This window comes from Lepisma saccharinum, chromosome 12, assembly GCF_977018435.1.
Source record: "Lepisma saccharinum chromosome 12, izLepSacc3.1, whole genome shotgun sequence".
In the NCBI taxonomy this organism is placed as follows: Eukaryota; Metazoa; Arthropoda; class Insecta; order Zygentoma; family Lepismatidae; genus Lepisma; species Lepisma saccharinum.
This window is the reverse complement of record NC_139240.1, coordinates 48,143,292-48,169,043: the sequence shown is the minus strand read 5'-3', so window position 1 is coordinate 48,169,043 and position 25,752 is coordinate 48,143,292. Positions and strand designations below refer to the sequence as shown.

Sequence of the window (25,752 nt, the reverse complement as noted above, 5' to 3'; positions counted from 1 at the left end):
TCATATCATCACTCATCGCCCATCTTCGCGATTAGCCAAAAATGGCAGACAAGCGAAGTAAAATGAACCAAATCAATCAATATGGCAACACGGGGGCACTCGGGCACAAGCGAAAGGCAGGCGAGAGGAGAAAACAAATGATTGTCCACTTTAGTTCGCGATTTTGTTGGGGTTCTTCTCATCTTGGCTGAGCCATACATAAAATTATTCTTAAAACGGCATTGTTCAAACATGTACCAAATTATATGCTACCAATTAAAAATATACGTTTGTAGGAATAAAGTTTATTTTTATTGTCCTTATTGTGACCAATCTATCTATGATCAAGATATCAAGATGCTATTGTTATTAGATATGATTAAACAAATTATTAATTTCACTTATAGCCTACAAATAAAGCAAATTGCAAAATAATTTATTTTTAGTTCCACAATATAAATAGTTATACTATTCCCAGAGTAAATTGAATCTATTACTTCAATTTAATTTCACATTTCAATCCTAGTAATAATACATTTTGAAGATTTATCTGCTCCATAAAACGTATTTTTAATACAATGAACAATGGCGAAGAGTGTGGATCATTCTGAGGTGGAAAGTATTGGGGAGGGGAGAAACCTTCTGGAGTTCTGGAGGGGCCAGAGGGGGCCTGGCTCCCCAACTTAAAAAAGACTAAAAAAAAATAACACTGATTAATGTTCAGTTCAGTTCAGTTACTACAATTTTGTTATGAAGCGATACCGCAAATCTTGACATTTGGCATAATGGCATGTGCAGTAATTGCACCTCAATAGCGGGACTTAGACGATTTGATTGATGTGTACAGTTGGAAGAAAGAAAAACGTAAAATGACTTTGCGTTGAGTCAACAGTTACTGCTGAGGCACCAAAAGAACTTTTCAATTTAATTTTTCTAAGATTTCTGAAGCTTATTATTGTACCGTAACTTTTTTAAAGTAATAAGAGTATTGTATCAATAAAAAATTAATGAAATGCAAAATGCAATAATCGTACTGTTTTGCTTCTTTTAAAACTGACAACCAATATTACTAATTAATATTTGTTTACTTAAGCGAGGAAATTTAACATTTTCAAATCTAAAAGGCCTAGAACTCAGTGCTTTTAAGTTGTTGTTTTTGAATTTCCGGGGGAAGGTCTCCAGACCCCTTATAAGCTAGGGGATATTCAACAACCCTCAGGTACATCATATGCTTCTCCTAGAGTCTTCCCCCCCCCCCAAGCAAAAGCTCAAACTCCGCCCAGCTGATCCTAATCTTTTCGTCTGAAAGAGATGCATTTGGATGTGACGAAATTAAATTTGTGCCCACTAAAATTGTACTATTGTTAATATCAATTCTACAGTGCCCGTGACTACACCAATCTGCAAAGATACAAAACATTAATCTGTGTAAACTACTTGCACCCCATGAAGAAAAAAAATAATAAAATGTAACAACTTACTTTACACAAAGTCTTGACCTTGTAGATTAGTTCCAAGTCAACGCCTGTTTTCTTTCTCTTCAATAGATATATCCGATGATCCTCCCTTTCAATTCTGATGTCCTACTTAAAAAAAATGTGTACACGAATTGTCTCTCTTCAGCCAGAGTTTCTTCCTAGTGAACAAAGCTTGTCTTCGAATCCGAGACGTTTCAGACGCAATCCATTGCAAAAGCACACACAAAAAAGAAAGTACACGAAAACAAGAGTTCGACGCCTTACAAAGGTTGTGAGAGGGTGCAATAAAATTTCGTGGTGGGGTTTAAGTTTCTGGAGGGCAGTTTTGGACTGTCTAATTACGATAAATTGTAGCCAGTTTGTGATTGTGACTACCAACTCTCTGCTGCGTGGGATCGGGACTAACAGAACTTGCCTTCTAAGTTTGCAGTGTGCAATAAAAAGGATACGGATCTACAAGATCGGATGGATCTAGGTTCAACCTTTATTGTCACGTAATGCGCAATAGAATCGACGATATTTTCATCAGACATTTAACATTTTTAGGGTTACTACGTCTGACCCGTACATTTTGCAGTGGCGTAGCTTTATAGTACGCCCATACGCCCGGCGTTCCCTGATTAAAAATTTCAAAATTACGTAAATGCTGTAAATATAAAGTAAATCTTGACTAATTTCATATATGTTTGACCTTCATGGCATTATAATAGATATTTTTCGCGATCCGCTTGCAACGCTCCACTAACAACACTCGTTCCGGCATTTTCTTTTCATGCCTTTCCTGCCTGGACGCCGGGCAGGTTCGGCGTAAAGAACTCCTTGCTGCCTTTCTGAAGGGAAAGCTTGGACAGGCTTGGATCTCTACAGCACGCGCGAAAATGCTCTCTCGTACGCCAGCGTATGGAGCAGAGGGCTACGTGATTGGTTCATGTGACCCTTCCTGCCTTCTGAAGCAGATGACAGCGGTAGAATTCCTACCCGGTTCTTCGCGCTCGTGCCACTCGTGCTATGTGATGCTACAATACGAAATATTTACTGACGTAACTGTACCACACTCAAATATACCATTTCTTAATGACCATTGCATTGTATAATTTATCGCACGAACAGCGATGTGTATTAAAAACTAAAAGATCAACACAGGTTTTGTCAAATAAGTTGGTGAAGCCCTCGTGGTAGAAGTTCAGCCTGTGCCTGCTCTACCACTTAACCCGCAAAACTATTCTTTTTTTTTATTATTATTATTATTTCGTTAGTATGTCTAACTGCTTAATATTGTGTCAATGGAAATGTTTAGCATTCATTTGAAAACTCTTAACAATGATCTCTGGACAAAATTATTTTAAAATGTTTATCACCATTCCAAGATGCAATAAACAGTGGTCTGAATTACTAATCGGCACTGTTACGTCAGTAGAGTGTACGATAGTTGGATCATCCACCCACCTCCGTGTCAAAGTGTTTTGCACAGCGCGCCAAGACGACAGAGGTCCCAGGTTCGTATCACAGCGTTAGCACGGGTGTTCTTTATGAGTGTCCCTTCATGAACTTCATAAATATCATCACTCATATTCATATTCGCGATTAACCAAAAGTGGTAGAAAAGCGCAGTAAAATAAACCAAATCAATCAGTAATTGGATCACCCACAACAATGACGTCTGCTGTTGTTCAGAGGCGCTTGTGATTCAGGTAGGTTTTCTAATGACTTGCGTCATACCAAAAATTATAAAACACCAGAGTTCAAAACATTTGTGGCATAGTGAGGCATCTCATTTTCTAGCTAAAACATGCATAGATGATGTTTTATTGAAAACCCAGCTGACTTCAGGCAAATAAACAATACCTGTGGTGACTAATACCATAAGTAAATTATTAAGCAAGAAAGGGCCGACCCTTCCTTCGGACTAGGCGTTCCCACCCGAAATGCCCATGCTACGCCACTGACATTTTGACACTTCAAAACTGACCTTGAAGGAAGAAAATAAACATGCACATTTGCTAGAATTATGAAATGAAACAAAGGACTTCCTCGTACTCACATTTTTCCCCACCATTTCCAAGGGGAATTTTGAATACTGATCCACAAAACAGGCTGCCTTTTCTCTAAAATGTGTCATCATCTCTTCTGACCACCAGTTCGTCATGTTTCCACTTTTGTCGTATTTCTTTCCTATTAGAGAGGGAAGAAAATATAAGAATTTATATCTATGCGTTAAATTTTGGATAGCAGCATCAAAGAAACAAGTTATTATAGAGTTAATAGACATACAGTTGCGAGCAAAGGTGCGTTGCAAGTTTGTAACTAGTCATAGACATCAAGTAATTCGAATTTATAACTTCTTCATTTGTCCCAGTTGACAGTAATGTGTTTGGTGAATCAGACTTCTTGCCTTTTGCAACAACCGACATTCAGCATTCAGCTCCCTCCCGATGTTGCCACATCAGAACAGCTTCAACCCTTTATGCTCAGCCTTCGACGTCTCACGTGACCACACCTACTGAGGAATCAGTGCCATCCTCCTTTAAAGTTGCAAATCCTCGATTAATTGCGCCTATTCCAAACGTAGATCAAAAGAACAAAATATATTCAAAACGGCGTGGAAAGACAGCTGTCTTAACAGAATCACCGTACAGAGCAGAACAAACTCATCAAATAAAAGCAGCACCCAAGCGCAAGTTAGTCTTTCCAAAGCCAAGAAACACAAAGAAGGCTCTACTGTCAGGATTTTTCTGATAAAGGTTGGATCAGGTGCAGTGATGTGCCATAGACTATAAGTTTACGTCTACATGCGTTGTCTACACGTAATCTACGCGTAGATTACATTGGGTTGTAGTTTACATAGACTACGTAGACAATCTAAAGTGCATTAAAATTAATTTTCAAGAGTTTCATGAAAATAAAGTGACATTTTCAACTATATTCGTTCCCAACGAACTGAAAAGAATCCTATTTACAAGAAAATTTATCTTTTCTTCTATTATCAACTGTGGAAGAAGATAAATAGTATGCAAAAGAAACAACAGATGGCAGTCGTGAGGCAAAAGTAGTCTTTTTCTAATAAAACACTAGAATATTTCCTATCTTAGGGATTTTCCTAGGTGAGAAATTGTTCGAATTTGGAAGAAAGAGTATGGAAAGTTCTCTTCACACATCAGCAACTGATTCGCAGTATAATTTTCTTTTAATTCCACGCCGCCCTTTGCTAAGTTATCACCTTTTGCCATGCTGTTTACATAGATTACGTCATCTACGTGTATAAAATAGTCTACGTGTAGAATGTAGACTATCGTTGTTTACGCGTAGACGCACATCACTGATTAGGTGTCGTGTTTCTGCACGATGAGCGCATAATTCTTGTGCAGATGTGTCAAGCGAAGACGACAACGCTGTTCATGTTTGTAGTTATGTGAAACTAATTGTTTGACTAAGTTTACACAATTCTACAATTAAAACGTCCACTATGTTTCACGTTATTATTCTAACTTAATAATGTTACAATTAAGTAGTGGGACAAGACGGGGAAAAAGCTATTTTTCAAAATTCACAATATATACCAAACATTAAGCGTGTCTTTTCAGTTTTCACATTTTTTTTACATTAACAAAGAACCAATAAAACTTTTGTGACGATAAAAATCATATCTGATTTTATTTTGTAATTCAAACATGTGGTCAAACATTAGTCAACCCGTCTTGCCCTGCCTTCTTATATACTGTAATCTCGTTCTCAACCTTGCCTCGATGTAAAGAGATGCAATTTCTTGAATCCACGACTTTTGCAACACCAGCATTTCTGCCGTCATATGCGACACTGTATGGAAAATATATTCCATGACAGTTGCGACACCGTCATCTGCGACACAAAGTGTAAATAGCTTCCCGTCACACTCTATTCAGGCTTAGGATTGACAGCATCATGGAAGCTGGTGTGTTTTTGAAAACCTTTATTAGTTTTCCTTCACACTGGCATCATGGAAGCTGGGTGTTTAAAAGCTGGATGTATTTATCCTTTGTCAATGACGGATTTTTTAGATCCCTTGTCAGTATAGGAGCAGACTGCAATCCCTTGTCAATGTAGAAATGTAGAATGTGTCGTTTCTCTTGTAGTTGAACCAACATCTTACTATTTTCATTCTAAGTTCTGAACGTACGCCATTCTTCTCAAAAAGCGCTTAAGATCTCTATGCATTTCATAGTCGGCAAACGCTCTTTGTATTCTCTCATCTAATGTAATGTACTGACGTCGTCTACATGTCCCTTTAAGATTCAAGGCCCTCCTCTCGCATAAGTAGTCGTTGTACACAGCTTCCAATCTTAAAGTCTTCACTAATTGGTACACGTTAGGACTTGACTTTCCCGTTAATACATTAACAGTATGGTTCCATCCCTCGACTGCATTTTAGTCCTGTGCCGCTGTTGGGAGCAGTTCCACATGGAAATGTCGAAAACAGAGTTGTTCCACTGTTCAACGAAATAATCCAAAAATTTTCTCAATATGTCGTGGTTTGGCGCATCTTCCATCACACACAGCCATCCATCATCGACGTCAGCCACATGGAGGTAAGCCAGAGCTGAACACATTGTTATACACAGCCGCACGTCTGGATCTGTTTTGTAATCGTTTGTCAGTCCCAACTCCTGCACCTTTCGCCACAAACATTGGTTAAAGTGATAATTACAACCACTGATCTGAGCCTCGGAAAATACTTTCTTCAGAGACGCTATTGCTGCTGCACGTACGCAAATGTCGCTAATTCTGGTAAACAAATTAGAATTCGTAGGGGAAATTCCAAGCAGTGTCGCTTATGACGGAAAAAAAAACAGTTTTTGCCTTAGTGTCGCAAATGACGGTGTCGGAAATGTCGGAACTCCTAATTTCTTTACAATGTGCCCTATCAATGGGTCTTGGAAAGTCAGAAACGTAGTCAAAGTTTATTTTGAGTTCACTTTATGCTCAGATAGGCAAATAGGGACTGGACCTACAGCTTAAAACGTGAGTGCAATAGAACCCGGCTTCTGTGACTGTGATTACAGAAATGCCGACCATAAACGCACTCCGGCTAAATGGTCGAGCTCGGTAAGTGGTGGACTTTCACTCTCGCCAACAGAGTTCCCAGAATCGAGCCCGGCTTGGGCATGGGATTTCTTCGTGAGTGTCCCTTCATCAGAAAAGTAACGCTAAAGAACAAAACACAAATAAACACATTTTATCCGGTGTGTTGCAGTGCACCTTCGACAAACTTTCACACGATATCGACAATTTGCATCCTGTGTGCATGCAGTAATGTTGTACAAATTCAGGGTTGCCACGGTCAGTAATATTTTCTGCCACACAACGATATATTTTTTAGTGTGCTTAGGAAAAAAATGCGTAACCAATCAATGAAAAGGGCGTACTCTGGTGTATGAATACTTCTAGGCAAACTTACGGAAAATAGGATATGTTTGTTACCTATGCATGAAAATCGTATGAGTAGGAGTGGTTGAACACTACTACTCTGCCGCTATTGCTATGGCAATGCTTCCATACTATCGCTTTTAGGATGTTTTCTGGACGTCAAAGAAAATGATAGTCAATCTATAAAGCTTAACGGCCATTGAGACGCGGGGAAACGCAGCAACAGAATTTCTGTTGTCTGCTTCTATTGAAATCAAATGGTGTAACGCCCACTACAGCAAAACGCGCGGGACCAAACCAAGAATTTCCATGCCAGACGTCTTTAGGTTATCATAAAGGTTTTCGCCCACTGAGACGCGGCAAACGCATCTGTTGCCGCGTGTCAGTGGGCGTTAAGCTTAGCACATTATATTTTTTCGAGAGCTTCGAAACGACGCTTCAACGAAAGAAACGTTACTTGGAAAATTTGATGTATTTGATGCCCTCCACACGTTGTGGAAGTTAGTCGATGTTGTACGGCAACAGCTTGTGTGCAGTAGAGGCGATTAAGTGCCAAAACTGGGCGGGCCAGAAAAGACCATAGTGAGGGGGGAAAGTGGGGAGGGCAGACTGCCTCTCACGTCCCCCGTAATCGCGTCCACTGCCTGCATGCATGTGAATATGTAGGTTAACTGAAATTTGTACCTCTCTCAAGTCCAGGGTTGCCAGAAGTCTCAGATTTTAAGGGACAGTATCGCACCTAATTTGTTTGTTTGATGTAGGATATTTTAACGTTGCATATGTACCGCTTTACCTGATCGCGACGATAGGGATGAATGGACAATGGAAATGTGTGGATGACACGACATACGAGCCCCAAAAAAGGATTATAATGGCTGAGAGTCCAGACGCCAGACCCTCGTTACCCTGCAACATTGTAAAACGTGAAAGTATTGTGGCGATTGGGTTCCAAAATCGGGGGGGGGGGTAAGGTGCCAAAACGGGGGGGGGGGGGCAAAGACAGTATATTTCCCTTTGTTTATTGATTTGCTTTATTTTACTTCGCTTTTTGTGCCACTTTTGGCAAATTTTCGAAGATGGGGATGAGTGATGATATGATGAAATTGATGAATGGACACTCACAAACATCCATGCCCAGGTCGGGATTCGAACCCGGAACCAGCGTGCTAACCACTCCGCCACGGGGGCCGGCTATATTTCCCTTTGTAGAAAAGGTTTAGTATAGTGCGAGGGCAAAAGTGTCGAAAAGTGGGAGGGCAACTGCCCCCCTCCCGTCGCCCCTTAATTAAGTAATATGTCCCTTGTCCTGTAACAATATTTCCCGGGAGTTCAATTGTCCCGTATTTGAAAAATTACATTACCACGGCTTTTATGAAATCCAAGATCATAACTTTTGCTTCACCGGTGGCGGTGCATTGTGAGACAGATATTAATCCCACTTCCCCTTCCCCACCTGTTTGTGATCGCTATCTCTCCTGCACTCTTTACAGTGCGTTCATTTCGATCTTCAGCCGAGAGATCGGGAGAAGCGTGGCGGGCGGCGCTGACGGAGATGCCGACATTTGCGGCCTGTAATGCCCGCTTATTTTTATGGACAAATGCAGACATTTATATAAATATTGCAAAACGAGCACTAACCTGTGTTATAACACGCAAAAGTTCTTCTGTAATTCATCCAAGTTCTGCCCTTATATACACAAATAAATACGTTATAGAAACGATGTTAAGAGCCACAGATAATAAAGCATTTTAATCATAGTTTTGACCAGTAACGTCCTGCTTAAGTTTATATCCTTGAAAGAGTTTTGTGGCCATGGGAATCGTTTGGAGGTTTCGAATGTGCAACACTGTATCAAGATTACGCTGCAGACGAAACCGTTAAAAGTGAATGGTTTTCGTGAGCTTCCTTGCAATCCGAAATATCCGAGCTCGAGTTTTTTTGTTCCTTCGCGACTAGATGAAGACAGAGTTGTGAATATAGTGGCGAGCAATGTAAACCAAGAGCGTGTTAATTTCGTACTGTGCGCAAGAGTGATATTCTTGGTTACTTGCCGTTACTTGTTTGTGTTATTGCATTGTGTATGTGTGTTGTGTCAGTGAGACGATTGGAATGACAGCCGCAAGGTTCACGTTAGAACAAAGATTTTTTTATGTATGACACGTACGTGAAAACAGACTCGTGTCGAGACGTGTGTAGGCAATTTGTACAGAAATTCCCAGGCGTTTCAACTCCACACAGAGATACGGTTAGACATCTTGTCCTTAAATTACGAGAAACTGGATCGTTGAATTTTAAAACACCTAAGCAAAAACGACGGATTGTAACCGAAGCAAAACTCGATGATATTGGTGCAGCGTTAGAACGTTCTCCAAACAAACCTCTACGCCGTGTTTCACAAGAGGTGGGCGTGTCAAAATCATCAGCACATACAGCCACTAAGCTACTCAAATTAAAACCATACTCTTATAACACAGGTTAGTGCTCGTTTTGCAATATTTATATAAATGTCTGCATACGTCCATAAAAATAAGCGGGCATTACAGGCCGCAAATGTCGGCATCTCCGCCAGCGTCGCCCGCCACGCTTCTCCCGATCTCTCGGCTGAAGATCGAAATGAACGCACGGTATTTTCTCTCCCAGCGAGCGTGGGTGCTGTTATAAATTCTGTTTTAACTTGTTTCAAGATGACAGTCTTCCGATACAGAGAAGACGAAACGGCTGTATGTATTTCGCAAGTCATGGTTGGTCGAAGATTTCCACATGTGGTTAAGGATAGTGGTATTAAATACAAAGCAAGTTGCAAACATTGCAGCAAACAATATTCAATAGATCAAGGCGGTCGCAGAGATGTGCAGATATGCTCGAGGAATGGGACACAAGGATAAAAAAGTATATTATTTATCTACAGCATCTATTGGTACAGTGCCCTCATTTGGCCGCTCGAATGCGAGCCCAAGTAGCGTCTGGAAACACACTGCTTGCCGGCGAAATCGGATGTGTGTTATCTCCTTAACTCAAGGGATGTTTTCATGCGAGTGCATATTTCGTGTTGTAAAATATTCATATTCGCTTCTGTGTGTTTGCTAAGGTGATGATTGTTGTAATGCAGTAACGTAACTACACTTTAGAAGAAATCATTCTGATGTACGATTCTTAATAAGAACAAACTCGTGTAGAAGTGTGAGAAGGCGATTTTTAATGAATGTAAAATGTTGTTACGCCCTCGCAAAATATACAAAATTCAATGTTTAATATCTTCTTATAAAAATGGATGTGTGTGTGTATGTTTGTTCCGGCATAACTCTCGAACGCCTGGAGCAATTTCAACCAAACTTGGTACACATATGACTTACAATCTTGAAAGAAATACTATGGGGTTAAGACACCCCTGGCACCCCTAGGGGTGGGGGTGGGAAGGGGTGGCATGTAAAAATAATCGAAAACGACCGATATTAGTGTGGAATCCATAGTTGTCGGGGTCGCTAAGATGAATAGTGAGACTCCCAAATGCCGTTCAACTCCAAGTTCATTTTACACTATTGTTAGAATTCATTACTTTCCTGTCTAATAGAAGATTGGGATAAATAAATACCCGGGCAGCGCCAGGTAATCAGCTAGTTAATATAGAGATAAACAAGGCCACAGTATGACGTTATAAATTGTTTGACGCAATTTTGTAATCTGTTCCGATTGTTGTTGACTAAAATAAAAACAAATCGGTTTTCGTTGCTAGGTGATGTGATTTATTGTTCTTGATGGCTGATGTAAGTTGATTTAAAATGTATAATTTAGTTAGTGCATACTCAAGCAATATTTTCAGAATTAATACAGTTTTATCTCTAACAAGAAGTTTATTGTGAATGCAGTTGTGTAAAATTAAGATCAGCAGAAGTTTTAAGGAATCCTTACTATGTAAGATTAAGATATTTTTTATATATATAAAAAAACTCGTATGAGGTGGCAGTATAGAAGGCTGAAACGTCTTGTGTTCTCCGAAATGGAGTAATAGTAAGTACAAGGTAACGAAAAAAGTTCTTGCCGTTTTTGACGTCCCATTAATCATGCGCTCACAGAGAGTAAACGAAATTACGCACATGCCTGCCAAGCGATCGGGAGTTAATCTGACAATCGACTGTCAGTAATATAGGCACGTTGCGCACACACAGCAGTCATAACTCGTCCAGTGTCGAAGAGAAATGGAGGTATCGAAGCAGCTTGTTCGCGTGTGTTTGTTGTATGACCTAAAGTGGGCCTGTCAGCTGCCGCATCAAGTCGCCGCATTTGCTAGGCATTTGGGGAGAATGCCGTGAACGAACGCACTGCCAGGCATTGGTTCCAGAAATTCCGTTCGGGAGATGTGAGCCTTTCGGATGAACCTCGCAGTGGACGACCACATGTGTTGGATGACGAGGCCCTGAAAGCAGCCATCGAGGAGGACAGTGGTCTAACGCGTGATGAACTTGCAGAAAGGTTCCATGTTTCCGCTGAAACAGTCGGACTGCACCTGCATGGGATAGGGAAGTCATACAAGCTAAGCAAGTGGGAACCCCACACATTGTCGGCAGCCAGCAAGGAACAACGAGTGATAGCCTGTTTGTCCTTGCTCACTAGGCACCTGAACACACCCATATTTGATCGCTTGCTAACTGGTGACGAAAGGTGGGTCCTCTATAACACTCCCAAGCGTACCAGACATTGGTTGTCGCCACGTGACCCTGTTCCCCACACCTCAAGACCACCTCTGCACCCACGAAAGGTTATGCTCTCTGTATGGTGGAATTATTGGCAAGTGGTGAATTACGAGCTCCTTCCACCTGGTCAGACCATCACTGCTGACCTCTACTCTTTTCAGTTGCAAAGGGTGCACCGTGCATTACGGAAGAAGGAGCCGGCATTGGTGAATCGCAAGGGTGTGCTGTTCCTGCACGACAATGCCAAGCCACATGTGGCAAAGAGGACCCGGGAGACCCTTCAGCAACTTGGTTGGGAGACACTGTGCCATCCACCATATTCACCGGACCTTGCACCAACAGATTACCACCTGTTTCATTCCCTCGACAACCACCTCCGTGGGAGATCCTTCGCAAATGAGGGAGACCTGCGGAACGCACTCACGGACGTCTTTTCATCCAAGCCCGCCGAGTTTTATCACCAGGGTATTGTGCAGCTGCAGGAACGTTGGGAAAAGGTGTTGGATGCTGATGGAGATTACTTCGAAACCTAAAGGTAGTTACCGTCCACTGTATTGCTCTTTGTTTATCACTGCTCTAGATCGGTAAGAACTTTTTTGGTTACGGGCTGTATGTGCTGTATACTTATTCATTTTCGCACACAATAAATGTCGTTAGTATCTTCTATTTAGCTGACAAAACACTACTGATATAAACAACAAGATGTCAAAATAAAGGTCAGTTCAAATAGGATAATGACTTTTGCGCCACCTGTTATATTTAGCGATAAAGACCGGGAACGTAACAATGTGTGGCAGTACAAAGAAAACATTTCCAACATGTTCCGTGATAAAAGTATGCGATTACATTATTTGAAATTGCGAAATATTTTAATTAAAGGAAACATATGCGTTTGGGTTGAGGGGTTACTCAAATCTAATCTCGCCGGCTGGCGCTATGATTCCAACTGCTACACGGGCACGCATTCGAGCGGCAGAATAAGCACCGCTGTAATTTTTTTCCTTTTACAGATGAAAAGGTGAGTAGAGATGTGTATTAAAGATTTGTACCGTGATATTGCAATTCTGTCCCTTACTTTCAAGTTGTGATTGCTATTTTGTTCCGTATTTTCATTGTAACAATCTGGCAACACTGCCTTCGCCACAGATGGGAATGTAATCTGTAGAGCCCGGAAGTTCAGGCATTTATTTTCGTTAAAATAGGCAGGCAAAAAGGCATTTATAAAGTGGAAAATAGGCAAAATAAACCGAAAAAAGGCACATTTGGAAGTCGCTTACTTTTATCTATAATTTCTGGCAAAATGTTAAAATCTACATTGGGAAGAGCATTTCAATTTTCCCCGTCTTGATTGCACATAACTACAAGGTGCTTTTTAAGTTCTCAACATTCATTGATAGTCGTCTGTCAGAGAGAATGTTTTTCATAATAGAAAATGATCTTTCTACTTCGACAGAAGTTATTGGAGCATACATAAAACAAGCTAATGTAGCTGGACTCATTTCGGTAACAGCATTTTTACCTTTAAGAATATCACAAATTGTTTTCAATTGTTTCAAGTCCTCATTTGCACTCACTACCCGTTTGCACTTCTCCGCAACAGCTGACCCCTTTTCTCCTGGCACTTCCATCATCTGCTGCATAGATTCCTCGAAGATTTTCATGGATGCTATAATTGTACTGGCAATGCACCATAATGTGCAAAAATAAACTTGAATAGCACAGGAGTTTTTTCACTTCACGAATTGAAGCCGCTTCATTTTCTGGAAGAGCATGGATCACCTCACTGATTTTTTGAAGGTTGTTAGCATAATATATAGCTGCTGATATCCAGGTTCCCTATCTCGTCAAGACTGGTTGCTGAGGTAAACTAAGCTCAATCGCAACTTCCTGGAATTTTCGGGTTCGAGAGGGAGATTTCAGAAATATTTTCTTTGTGTTCGAAATCAACCTGTCCACTTCAGCAGTCAATCATGCACAAGAAATGTTAACCGAAAGGCAATATCCTGACTCAGCATGAAATATTTTTTTCTCACACTTTTCTCCTTCAGCAATGTTGAAACAAGCGTGAGTTCAATATTACTTAAATAAGGAGAAAATTATTCACATAATAAACGGAAGAAAAATAAATGCCAACAACGTTTTTTGGGAGAAAAATAATTTATATACACATTTTTTTAAAAAAATGTCAAATTTCATTGAAAAAGGCAAAAAAAGGCATTATAATTAAAAATAGGCAGTGGGGTCCCAAATAGGCAAAATAGGCAAAATGAAAAGGCTTCCAAAACATTCGAAACAACATAAGAAACGTATATCCGGAAATTTTTTATCAATATATGCAGTAGATAAAAAGAGGCATTTTGCCAAACATCCGGGCTCTAGTAATCTGTATAAGGAAGAATGTGCAATATCAACGGTTCTTCGAAAGTTAGAAGAGTCGTCGCTAAACGTTAATTACCAACGATTTAATGTGACTGACGTGTTGAAGTTCACCTCCTACGCCAAAGTGTTTCGAAGTTTACTGTATTAAACCAGACAACGTCAATCCAATATCTTTCAAAGTAGCAAGGAAAAGGCGGAGAAGAGGCGGAGAGAAGAAAAACGAAAGCAGATGCGAATCTCGGCAAATGACAGGTTGAAGACATCAAGCCGGGATTATTGGATAAGAGGCATCGGAAGACGAACATTGGGGACAAAAAGGAAGCAGAAAAGGAAGACAAACAAGAGAAGAAGACAGATTATTGATTGCCGAAGGGTACAAAAAGGAGGGCAGTCATATTGCTGGCAGGCATCCAAGTGGTCGGTCCACCAAATGAAGTTTTCTTGCCGTACACAGATTGGTCCCTTGTTCTATTGACCTCTCCGAACTACATGAGAAGGGAGGTGGGCGGTGGGGTAAAAGAAGAATGGCTCTGCAGTAGCCTTTCTCTCGTACAAGATTATCAAAACTGACTTTAAGTACTTTTTACAAAGTGCAAGTCCAATTTCTACATGAAAAGGCCGGGAATAGCCATTCAGGTTTAAAGTGAGATACAAAGCAATGAAATGTGTCCCCCACTGGAGTTAAACCTTGATTACAAGGGCTATCCGATTGCGACTGGCCCAAAAATGTTCAACTGTTTAATTTGTTAACTATCGTTTACTTAGTGTATCATGCACATGGCGTATAATAAAAGTATTGTTCTATCAGTGCCAATTTGCTGCGTTTCGCCAAAGTCGAATTAATACTGTGCGTTATTATGCTCACTTTAATGTTAATCCAATTACGTTGTATAAATGGTAACCTTGATTTTTCGATGATTTCCCCGCAAATTACCGTTTTCTAGCACATTTTTCTTCCAAGTGTGCTTAAAATTGCTTCATTGTGCTCTTAAACTACACTATGTGGAAGAAAGTTATGAACACCCCGGTTTCAACTCTGAAACGACTCGTCATGGAAAAGAGAGTACAGACGGGTATATATACGGCAGCAGGCTTCTCAGATCATTCGCTGATAAATTGACGGACAGGAAAGAGCTCAGCATGTTTGAAAGAGGGATCATAGTAGGCTGCTCCATAGGAGGCATGAGTATACGTAGCATAGCTGATGCCCGACAGGTCCCTAAATCAACTGTAGCCTTTGTCATCAAGAAGTGGAAGGAAAAGGGACACTGGAGCAATGCACCACGAAGTGGAAGACCCACGAAATTGGACGACCCGGACAGGAGAGTGCTGAAGAGGGAGGTTCGGAAAAACAGGACCTGTCCGATGCATTCGATTCCAGAAGAGTTTCAAAGTGCGACCAATTTGACTGTTTCGACCAAGACACTTCGCAAGGAGGCCCATGCGCTTGGCTATCATGGTCGAGCCGCTGCCCACAAACCCTTGTTAACAAAAGACTATAAACGGCAGAGACTACGCTGGTGTAAAGAGAGGAGAAACTGGACGGTGGAGCAATGGCGGAAGGTCCTATGGAGCCATGAATCATGCTTCACACTGTTTCGATCAGATTGGAGAATGTGGGTATGGCGATTACCTGGAGAACGTCTGTTACCCGAGCGTGGAGTGCCCACAGTGAAATATGGTGGTGGCGGCATCATGTTCTGGGGTTATTTCAGTTGGCATGGCGTGGGTCCAGTGGTACCGGTGTATGGCCACATGACGTCTGCGTCCTACCAAGGCATTCTCGACAACTCCATGCTCCCCACGTTGTGGCGTTTCTATGGAAACGAAGAATGTGTGTTCCAGGACGATAACGCGCCTTGTTATTTTTCCAGGGCTACCATGGAGTGGTATGCAGAAAATAATGTGACCCGACTGGATTGGCCTGCTCAGAGCCCTGACCTCAACCCTATCGAACATCTATAGGACGAACTGGAGCGCCGATTGAGGTCACGATCGCCTTGCCCTTCTACACTTCCAGGGTTGGTGACTGTACTGCAGGAGGAATGGCGGAATATCCCACTCGGTGTACTACATGACCTTGTGGCCAGTTTACCACGACGAGTGGCTGCTGTTATCGCTGCCAAAGGCGGACCGAACTCCTATTGATTGCAAGACAACTGATGGTATCCGCTGACATGTGGTGTCCAATGACTTTCTTCCACATAGTGTAGTATATTAAGTTGTAGGTCATATGACTTATGTTTGTGTGTATTTTGTAGCTTCTTCGAAGAATCAGATTCACATTTGATGCATTTTTGTATGTCGTGAAAGAAACACCAAAGTGCATCATTTGATTCGAGTGAGGATTTCTTTCAGTCGAGATGTACTTTAATGCATCAGCTGATGCGTTTTGATGCACCAGCATGCATCTTTTTTGATGATGCACTTAAACCTTTCGTCTGAGTTACATAAAGTCTGTAGCTCAGACCAAACGTTTAAGTGCATCATCCAAAAATGTGCAGGAATATGCATCAAGATGCATCAACGGATGCATTAAAGTGCATCTCGACTGAAAAAAATCCTCACTCGAATCAAATGATGCACTTTGGTGTTTCTTTCACGACATACAAAAACGCACCAAAATGCATCAAATGTGAATCTGATTCTTCGAAGAAGCTACAAAACACACTTTAGTGCATCAATCGATGCATTATGGTGCATCAATCGATATGATGCATTTAGTTCTCTGTGTGTACATGCAAAGTCTTAAAAAAATAATTTGGATGTTTATTTAAAATTTTGGTTTACCGCAGCGCTTTGGTGCCAGCGTCCCGTATTCGATTTGCGGTGAGAGCCACAAAATTTCGGGGTTAACCCAGCATCGTGAGGACAATTGTGGAGCTACTTGACAAGAAGTAGCGGACACCGGTCACAAAAGACCGAAAAAAGCGGCGATGGGACTCGATGAGCTGACCACACGTTCCACAATGGAAAAAACAGCCTCATAGGGCTGTTGTACCGTGGACTTTAGTTAAGTTTATTTAAAATTTTCTTCCAAGTTTCTTAACCGATGGCCCTGCTTAAAATGTCCTGGTTAACGTGACAATAAAAAAATATCACGGCGTAAAGGAGAAAAGCTGATAAACGTTGCAGGCGGTCTGCTTTAGGGGAAGAAGGGCGACGGAGAATTGGGTCGAGTTATATAGAGCAAGACGTCGCCCCCAAACCCCGTGTTCCCCTAAGAGTGGGTCAGAGACTTCTACGAGCGAGAAAGACAAGGGGAGAAGGGGAGGGGAAAACTCCCTTCCAAAGATTCCTGAAGGAAGCCGAACTTACTCAAAAAGAGTGAAGTTAGCCACGAAGTGGGGAAACTTTTTCAACAGCAACAAGTCGTCTGAGAGTTTTTTTTTTCAATATTTTTCTTTACAAGCATCCCCCAAAGTGGCCCTTTCTTATTACATTAGGCAAAGGGGTGCAGAGAGGGAGGAAAGAGGAGCAGAGTTTTGAGGTACGCTGGAAAGGTATTTGCATACATTTCCCTCAGAAAAGAGCTCTACGTTCTGGACGATAAATCTGAAACTCTTGTGGAAAACCGTATTGAGGGCTAACTTCACTATGCAGTACTCTGACTGTGCAGCCATTATGGTAATTACCGAGATGAAATATTGATTTGAGACCTGAAGATAAATCTATAAACTTGTAGTTCTGTGATCTCTATTACTGCCCATATTAAGGAGGTTGCTACGTTAGGTTTCCATACAGGGTGAGTCAGAAATATGCCTACCCGTTTGAAGTAAATGTAGTGTACTTGAAACTTCATTTTATCATTTCAGACAAGAAGTCACGAGCCCGAGCTTACGTCATCAGCCAAGATGGCGCTGAACATGCAGCAGCAAGTTACAGTTGCATTGTGGGTGATTGCATACCGGAATGATCGTGAGACTGGCGAGACGTGATTTTAAAGTAACATTGTTGCCGTCAACTGTCCGAAAGTGGAGAAAGAGACTAATTGCATCAAATTGTTGTTTAGTTTAAGTCCATTGCTGTGCACACGTTTCTCACGATCATTCTGGTACGATATATATATATATATATATATATATATATATAAAGGGTGACTGGTAATTAGATGTATTCCCTGAAAGGGGTTAAAGTAGAGACAATTTGCAATAAATTTGACCATATGATACCCCGTCCGAAAATTAGTATAATAGTTTTCGAGATAATCGAGTTTCTATTGTTTTTTTTAAAAATGACAATTTTCCACATAAAAAGATGAATTGAGAAAAAACTGCTCATTGTATGGAACTTATTTCAGCGTTTTCTGATAGCTAACATATAAGTGGTTCGTTGAAAAAAAAGTTTTCCCCAAATAACAATCACATGTAAGTAACGGGTAGGTCTAAACTTACAAGTGATGATAAAAGAATGCACTCTTAGTTTACTTGGCAACGTATTAATAAGAAAAATGGTATGACACGAAGCGTACAAATTACTTAAATTACTTCCTTGTGACATCTGCTATCCAACAAGGTAAAAATGTTGCTAACATTCACATTTGTGTACAAGAAATAATACTTCATTCATCTTCATGTGAATGGAATCAATGAACAATACAATTAAAGAACATTACACGTCTTGCTCAAAGTGGGCACCTCCGTTACGAATGCAGGCACGCAGGTTTTTACGGACATTTGTTCTCTTAACTCGTGATGTGATGGTGTCCTTGATGTGTTGACCAGCTGTTAAGATTTGTAGTTTTCGTAACAGTTAATTCTGACAACCTGGAATCATTAGAATGGTAAATAACAGTATCACTTCACTCATTTCCGTTCCTTTATTTCTCACAACCGACAACTTTTTTTCACTTTACAAAGAGGTCTACAACGCGCCTTCTCTGCTTTTTATTCAGATTTTGTATATTTTTGGACAGCTTATGAAACGAGGAAGTTTTTTCCGTAATTTTTACGCTAAGTGTGTTACCATTTTTTTGAGTAATCCTCTTCGATTTAAACGATAATTTCCAAATTTCTTCATGACGTGTGCTCCAATGACTGCTTCTTTCTGTGGGTATGGGAATTTTGGGCATGAATTTTTTCCCCAGTAGTCACTCATTCGCCAGCTGTTAGCAACATGTCGATTAAGTACCCAGGGTGTAGTAGTTTTTTTCACAATTGCCAGATTATATAGCGGAATGTTTATCACAGCTTGCTATGGCGCCAGGAGTCCCGGATTCGAATCTCGACCTGGGCATGAGCGTTCTTTATGTGTATCCTTTCATCAATTTCATCATACCATCACACATTCTCATCTTCGTGATTAGCCAAAAGTGGCAGAAAAGCGAAGTAAAATAAACCAAATCAATCAATTAAATACCCCTTGCGAAAATTAAGGCTATAATAAATGTGACTGCCATGCTTTGAAACCACACACAATATATTCCACTTCTCTACGTACCTTTTGGTTAGATGGTACTGAGAACAAGCGATGAAGTATCAAAAGCCCAATATAAAATTGTATGTCAACTAAACCAGGCATGCAAAGTCAACATTGTGTAAAATCGCATGAACATAACACATACCATTGCAGACTAAAGTGCAAATTAATTTAAGATAGAAATTCCTAACTATTTAAGTTTCTAGCACTGTAAAACATAAACACATGTTTTCATCCATAAATATAGTTATTTTTTCGATAAAATCATACATTATATTCTAATTTGATCATTTGCATAGTATAGCTAGCTACTTACCATGATTGTCAAAACCGTGAGTTATTTCATGTCCAATGACGATCCCGATATTAGCAAAATTCAGGTACCTGGAAAAAATTAAAATCCTAAATAAGGAGAAGTATAAATTTTGCCATTAACAAAATACAAGTACTACACAGTATACTCCAGCTGGAAAAAGCACAGGATATCATGATTTACAACCAAATCCAATTCATTAACTTTTATTGTTTATGAGAAGCAAGTGTACCAATCATGAATTTCTTATTAATTCGGATAAAATGTCCTTTAACGAAATTTCTGATCATGTATAACATTCAGATAAAGTATCATTTCTATGCATTCTAAATCCCTTACAATATTATATTCAAGTTGAAGTGTGGAAAACACCATGTTGCTACACCTGATGGGAAAAGGCTCCTTTTCCAAATGTCTGTACCCTTAGAATACCAAGTGAGATTCAGGGAGTAGTAGTTCCGATGTTGTCTCAGAAACCATGTTTTTATTGCTACATGACCCTTGAAGTGTGTCACTAGTAATTTGATAGTGGCTGTGTGATGCAGAGGTAGCCCCATATTAAATACTTACTTTTTTTTTAATGGATGTAAGAGTATGAATTCATTCCTTCAAATATCTTGTCGAAAGATGTGCCTTTTAAGTGCCAGACGATCTGTTTGTACCTGCAGACAAATATCTAGTTTCCGTTTCACAGCTGAGTAATAAATTACTGCAAGAGAGGGAGGAAGAGAATGGTGCTTCTGATGAAGACTGGCTAAAGTTCAACTTTAGTCTAACTTCTTCTAACTGATATTGCATTTTCTTTTAGTCTGATCTATATTGAACAAAGTGAGGTATGGTCTGTAACTGTACGATTCATAGTTTCTAAGATATTACGTTTTATTTAAAGCACTGCATAATTTCAAATTTCACACTGAAAACATGCTCATATTTGATGCTAATACCTCGAAAAACAGACTGGTCTTCTAAGGGTTAATCATAACGATCAATTATTGTTTCACTGAAATCCACTATTATCATTATTACTTAATGAGTTGCAGCGGGGTTACATTGAAAAACCTTAATTTTGGTGTTTACATATATATAGTGTTATTGTCATGGTATTCAGAGTTCACGACATTAAGTACACGAGATATTGCAAGTATTAGAGAGAAAGTGGCTATCATGTACCAACAAATGGCGGTGGCTAGCATAATTAAGTGATCAAGTGTGTTAAGTGGTCGACTTTCGATCTCGTAATAGAAATTCCCAGGTTCACTCATCCCAATTGTCGCGATTAGCCAAAAGTGGCAGAAAAGCAACACTAAATAACAATAAACAAATAAAAATTAACAGAACACAAAAAAAAAAGAAATTGGCTACCATGTCTTTCATTGCCCCAAAAATAAATACAATGTTATTTAAAATGATGTCTTCAATACTTACATAGGGTAGCTAGGATCGAACATCGGATGGCGTAATATGCCTAAAGGAAATACTGAAAGGAGAAAAGTTCAAAATCAATGGATTTGTAAAAATAATAACTTATATTGTAAATTGTATCATCACACCACATTACACACCAAAGATCAGCTCATGATGAATGTTTGAAGTTGAAATAATGGTTCTTAAAAATTCATACCACATAAGTTATGTACTCAATTAACCCTAGAGAGCTAAGTTGGAAAATAAGGAACGCTAAAGATAAGGCATAGTCATTTTGACTACCTTACTCTTTTGCTTTACAGGAAGAGTTTCATTGGCAACTAAATTGGCTAGTAACATAAATGTGTTTCTGATAGTAACTGATAAACAAAAAAGTTTTGACATGATTTAATGTTCATAGTTACATTTAAAACAGCAATTTGTTTGGTATTCTCCACATATTCCTTTGGAACAATGGCTGAAAAACATTTTCCTTTCATGGATATCACAGGTTATTTGGAGGTTTTATAGATGGATGCTGTGCCATGAGTTGTCTAAAGCAGCAAAATCACATTTATAGCTTCGTTTTGCATAACACAATTGATTTTTTTCCTTGTGAAAAAAAATAGATGTGGCAGATTTGCTTACGTTAAAGCTAATGCTTCGTCAGAAGGACTACGCAGATAGAATAATATCAAATAATTTGTCAACTGGACAGCAATTCAACCCAGACAGTATCACTCTCTCCACAGTTCAAGACCAATTAAACGTACTGAGATTGCCAAGCACATCATGTGGTAAGAAAGGGTGGGGTATACCTTTTTGTATTTACGCATCGTCAATTTGACGAAGCCTTAGCATTCTACGGTTAATAATATTATATTGGCATATGAATTTATGGCACCACATAGTGATCAAATTCTATGATTATAATCATGGAGTCCTGGGTTAAATCTCAGTGTGAATAATATATTTCTATGTTTAAATAGAACCAGACTTACAGTTTTAAGTAGAGTTCCGGTCTCCAAGTATCACGTGAATTTTAAAACAGACAATTTACTTGGCAAAGTATAATGTATGGACCCTCAATAGGTAATATGGTGGTTTTTCAAAAATGAACTTTCCTATTTATTCCAGTTATATCTCCAATGTACCTAAACAAGCTATTCGATCACTGAAATAAGAAACTTGGTACCACAAATTGTTCCAGAATCCTCTTTTTGTCATAGACCCAGAATTCAAGCTGCTCTTCTAGGATGGAACATTTGGACAGCTCCATAACCTGATCAACTACTTTCATCGTACCTTGGTGATAATTCCACTGGGCAGATATTATGTTATGTAGTACCAGTACATACATACCTACATATGTCTTTGTTTGGAAATTAATAAATATTAACGAAGTGAACTTCTTTAAGAAATAATCATAATAATGTTATGCAATTTTTCAAAACCTTATACACTGTCAAATAAGCTACATTATGAATTGACAAATAGGCTGCATATTTTAATGTTATATGCAGTGTAATGGCTTTCGGGGGGAGGGGAAAGGAAAGTTTACTTTCTCTTGATAGACAAGGTTTAGCATTAAGAGGGTATACAGGGGTAAAAAGGTGACAAATGCCCTTCTCTCCTAATTGCCGCCGACACTACCTGATTATAAGACAATAACATCAACCATCATGTGAATTGACTTAACGACTTGTAAGAAATCAAATAACCAACGCTGTATTACAACTTTATATTAACTTGGAAGCTAAAATCAGCAAACAATGCAACTCTAATCATTAAATGATATATTTCATTCACCTGTTTGTTAGTTGCAATATGGGTGGAGGGGATACTTCCATAAGTTATATAAATATAAATATTTTTTAAAGTTCTTTGTAACTATTTAACGTAATTTACTCTATCCAAAGGATTACTATTACAGCAGTGTCTCCAAAAGTAATTATTCCTGCGTTAGATCTGAGTATTAGCATAATGGTCCTGTTTTTATTAATACGGGATCAAGATCAGTTGAAAAATCCCAAGAACAAGTCTCAAAATGTCTTTAAGTTTACCACTTTTTTTCTCAAGATAAAGTGTATTTATTATCAATCATTCCTCTAGAGTTGAACGTGTTCATCTGTTACCATTCAATTCGCCATCATAATAGTATTGTGAAATTATGTTTACAGAATGCATTAAAATAAATAAAAAAGGAAATGTTTATTTACTGAATCATACTTACTAATCTCGTTGGTAGTAGGGTTATGAAATGCGTTAACGACCAATGGCTGAATGAACCATTCCCTGGAAGAAAGTGTTAAGAGTAATCATAAGTTATATAAAACAATCCTAAGTAATATAAAACAATCCTTATGTCAACTTTTCTCACTCATTTAACTACCAAGGACCCGGCAGTCCTTCTTGATTCATGCAATAACATATTTAGTTCTACTGTAAGACCTTTGGTACCATTGGTATGATTATTGCTACTATATTAAGCTTTGAAATATTGAATTGAGAGCAGTGCTTGAAGTGGAAGCATACCTCAGCTGTCTCATTGCCACCATGTTAAATCAAAGGAACATCTTCCTCAGCTAGTTCAAATTCTAGGGCTAAAATCCCCAACTTTTGCATTTTAACCTAAACCAGAAAATATCCTTGGAAATGAGAATACACCATAAACAAATTGTATGCACTATTCATACTTCAATAACTAATACTAAACACTGTACCCTTTGGCAAATGGCCTAGGATCCCTTGGGGCGATATGAAACATGTGTTTGATTGATTGATTGAGTTTGTTTTGAAGTCAACTTTATGCACAGAAAGGTTAATCGGAACTGGACCAATGGTTCAAAGTGGGGTCCGAACCAGCACGTGCCTCCACTTGGTATCAAACCCTTGATTACAATGTGACGATGTTACTATTTTGATATCGAGGAGGTCCAAGTACAGTTTGAGAAATGCTGTTCTAAAAAAACTGTTTCTTCAACAACATAGATTAAGTATAAAATGTCTGATACCACAAGATATCGAAACATAATATTATTAAGACCACATATTCGATTTGGTATGGTTATTTTCTATCTTTTTCCATGGTTGTTAATAAACAATTCAGTAGTATTCTAACTAATTATGTAAAGAAGGGGGGATGACATGACTATATGGGGGACTATGGTTTGTATTTTCATGATTCATTACCGTATTTATAGTCTCATTTCACAGCTCCGATTCTTTTTCTTTTTTGCAAAAGCTAGGCCAAATTGTCCACCAGTGGAACTATTAGAAAAGGATAGCATACCAGTTGTTACAAACGTATTGTTTAATGTTCTATTTTGAAATTGACACTGCAAATATATTTGAAGTTAAGTTGGGCATGGAGGCAAATATAGAATGTAAAATATAATTATTGTAAAAACATTAATATATTTACTTTGCTTTGTCCACTGGTCGGTTCAGCTTGTTCAGTTCTTTAGACACTTCATGCTTTTTCAAGGTCAGCATATTTTGCAGAAAATTACCATCGGAAAGTTCTAGCTGAAAAGAAATATGCAAGCGCATTATATTAAATATACTTTTGAATTTATTGCTCAGTCCTTACAAGAAAATCATCAGCGAGAGTAATGATTCTTCCAAGAAATTATGTTCAATTATCACACTAATAAATGTAATGTCTATGGAATATACAGGGTGAGTCAGAAATATGGCTACACGTTTGAATTAAATGTAGTGTGTTACTGTACAATCTAGAGGAAAATGGTGAATAGTATATTAAACTTGAAACTTCATTTGAGATAAGAGTCACGCACCCGAGCTTACGTCATTAGCCAAGATGGCGCTGAACATGCAACAGCAAGATACAGTTGCAGCCTGGGCGATTGCATACCAGAATGATCATGAGAGCCGTGTAATAGCAATGGACTTGAACTAAACAACAATTTGATATAAACATTCGTTTTCTACACTTTCCCACAGTCGATGGCAATGTTACATTAAAATCATGCCTCGCCAGTCTCACAATCATTCTGGTATGCAATCGCTCATGCTGCAACTGTCAACACGTGTTCAGTGCTATCATAGCTAATGACGTAAGCTCGGACGTGTGACAATTATCTGAAACGATATATTGAAGTTTCAATTTTAATATACCACTCACCAAGTTCCCTGTACATTGTACAGTAACACACTACATTTACTTCAAACATGTAGCCATACTTGTGACTCACGCTGTACATTAGTAAGGGACACTTTATGAGAATAACCGAGATTATAGTAGAGCATTCCCTGACATTCGCTACGAGACTCGGCGGCAAGCGGCCCGGCGTCAGAGCTTGTATTTCCCGGTGAACGGGGTCGCGACAGTCGCTAGATTCGGCTATTAAAAATTACAGTTTTCATATTGTGATATTTCATAACCTTGACTACAGAAGGTGTTGAAAATGATGTCCCTCTGCTGCAACACATTCCTGGCATCTCCGAAGGAAATTGGCATTTACACGTGCAAGTTCGTCTACTGTAATTCTCCCGATTTTTCGTACAATACTCTCTTTTAACTCACGGATGGTGTGCGGATTGTCTTTATATACTTTATTTTTTAGATTTATTTTTCTTTATTTTTTATTTTTACATTTAAGAATTTTAGCGGCTTTAAATGCTGTGGTTTTTGAAACACCCGTTTCTTGTGAGAGGCGGCGGATA

At 39.2% G+C, this 25,752-nt stretch overlaps 1 protein-coding gene across 1 annotated transcript in view; it reads right to left on the bottom strand.

The window, feature by feature from the left end:
* The window catches only part of LOC145996321 (neprilysin-1-like), a 201,206-nt gene that overhangs the window by 9,947 nt on the left and 165,507 nt on the right, over positions 1-25,752 (bottom strand). The window contains exons 11-15 of the mRNA XM_083132753.1: positions 24,488-24,591; positions 23,297-23,358; positions 21,085-21,136; positions 19,663-19,730; positions 3,499-3,629 (exon numbers count right to left, since the gene is read on the bottom strand). Of these exons, the coding sequence (XP_082988879.1) occupies positions 3,499-3,629; positions 19,663-19,730; positions 21,085-21,136; positions 23,297-23,358; positions 24,488-24,591 (417 nt within the window). The remainder of the gene's footprint in view (positions 1-3,498; positions 3,630-19,662; positions 19,731-21,084; positions 21,137-23,296; positions 23,359-24,487; positions 24,592-25,752) is intronic.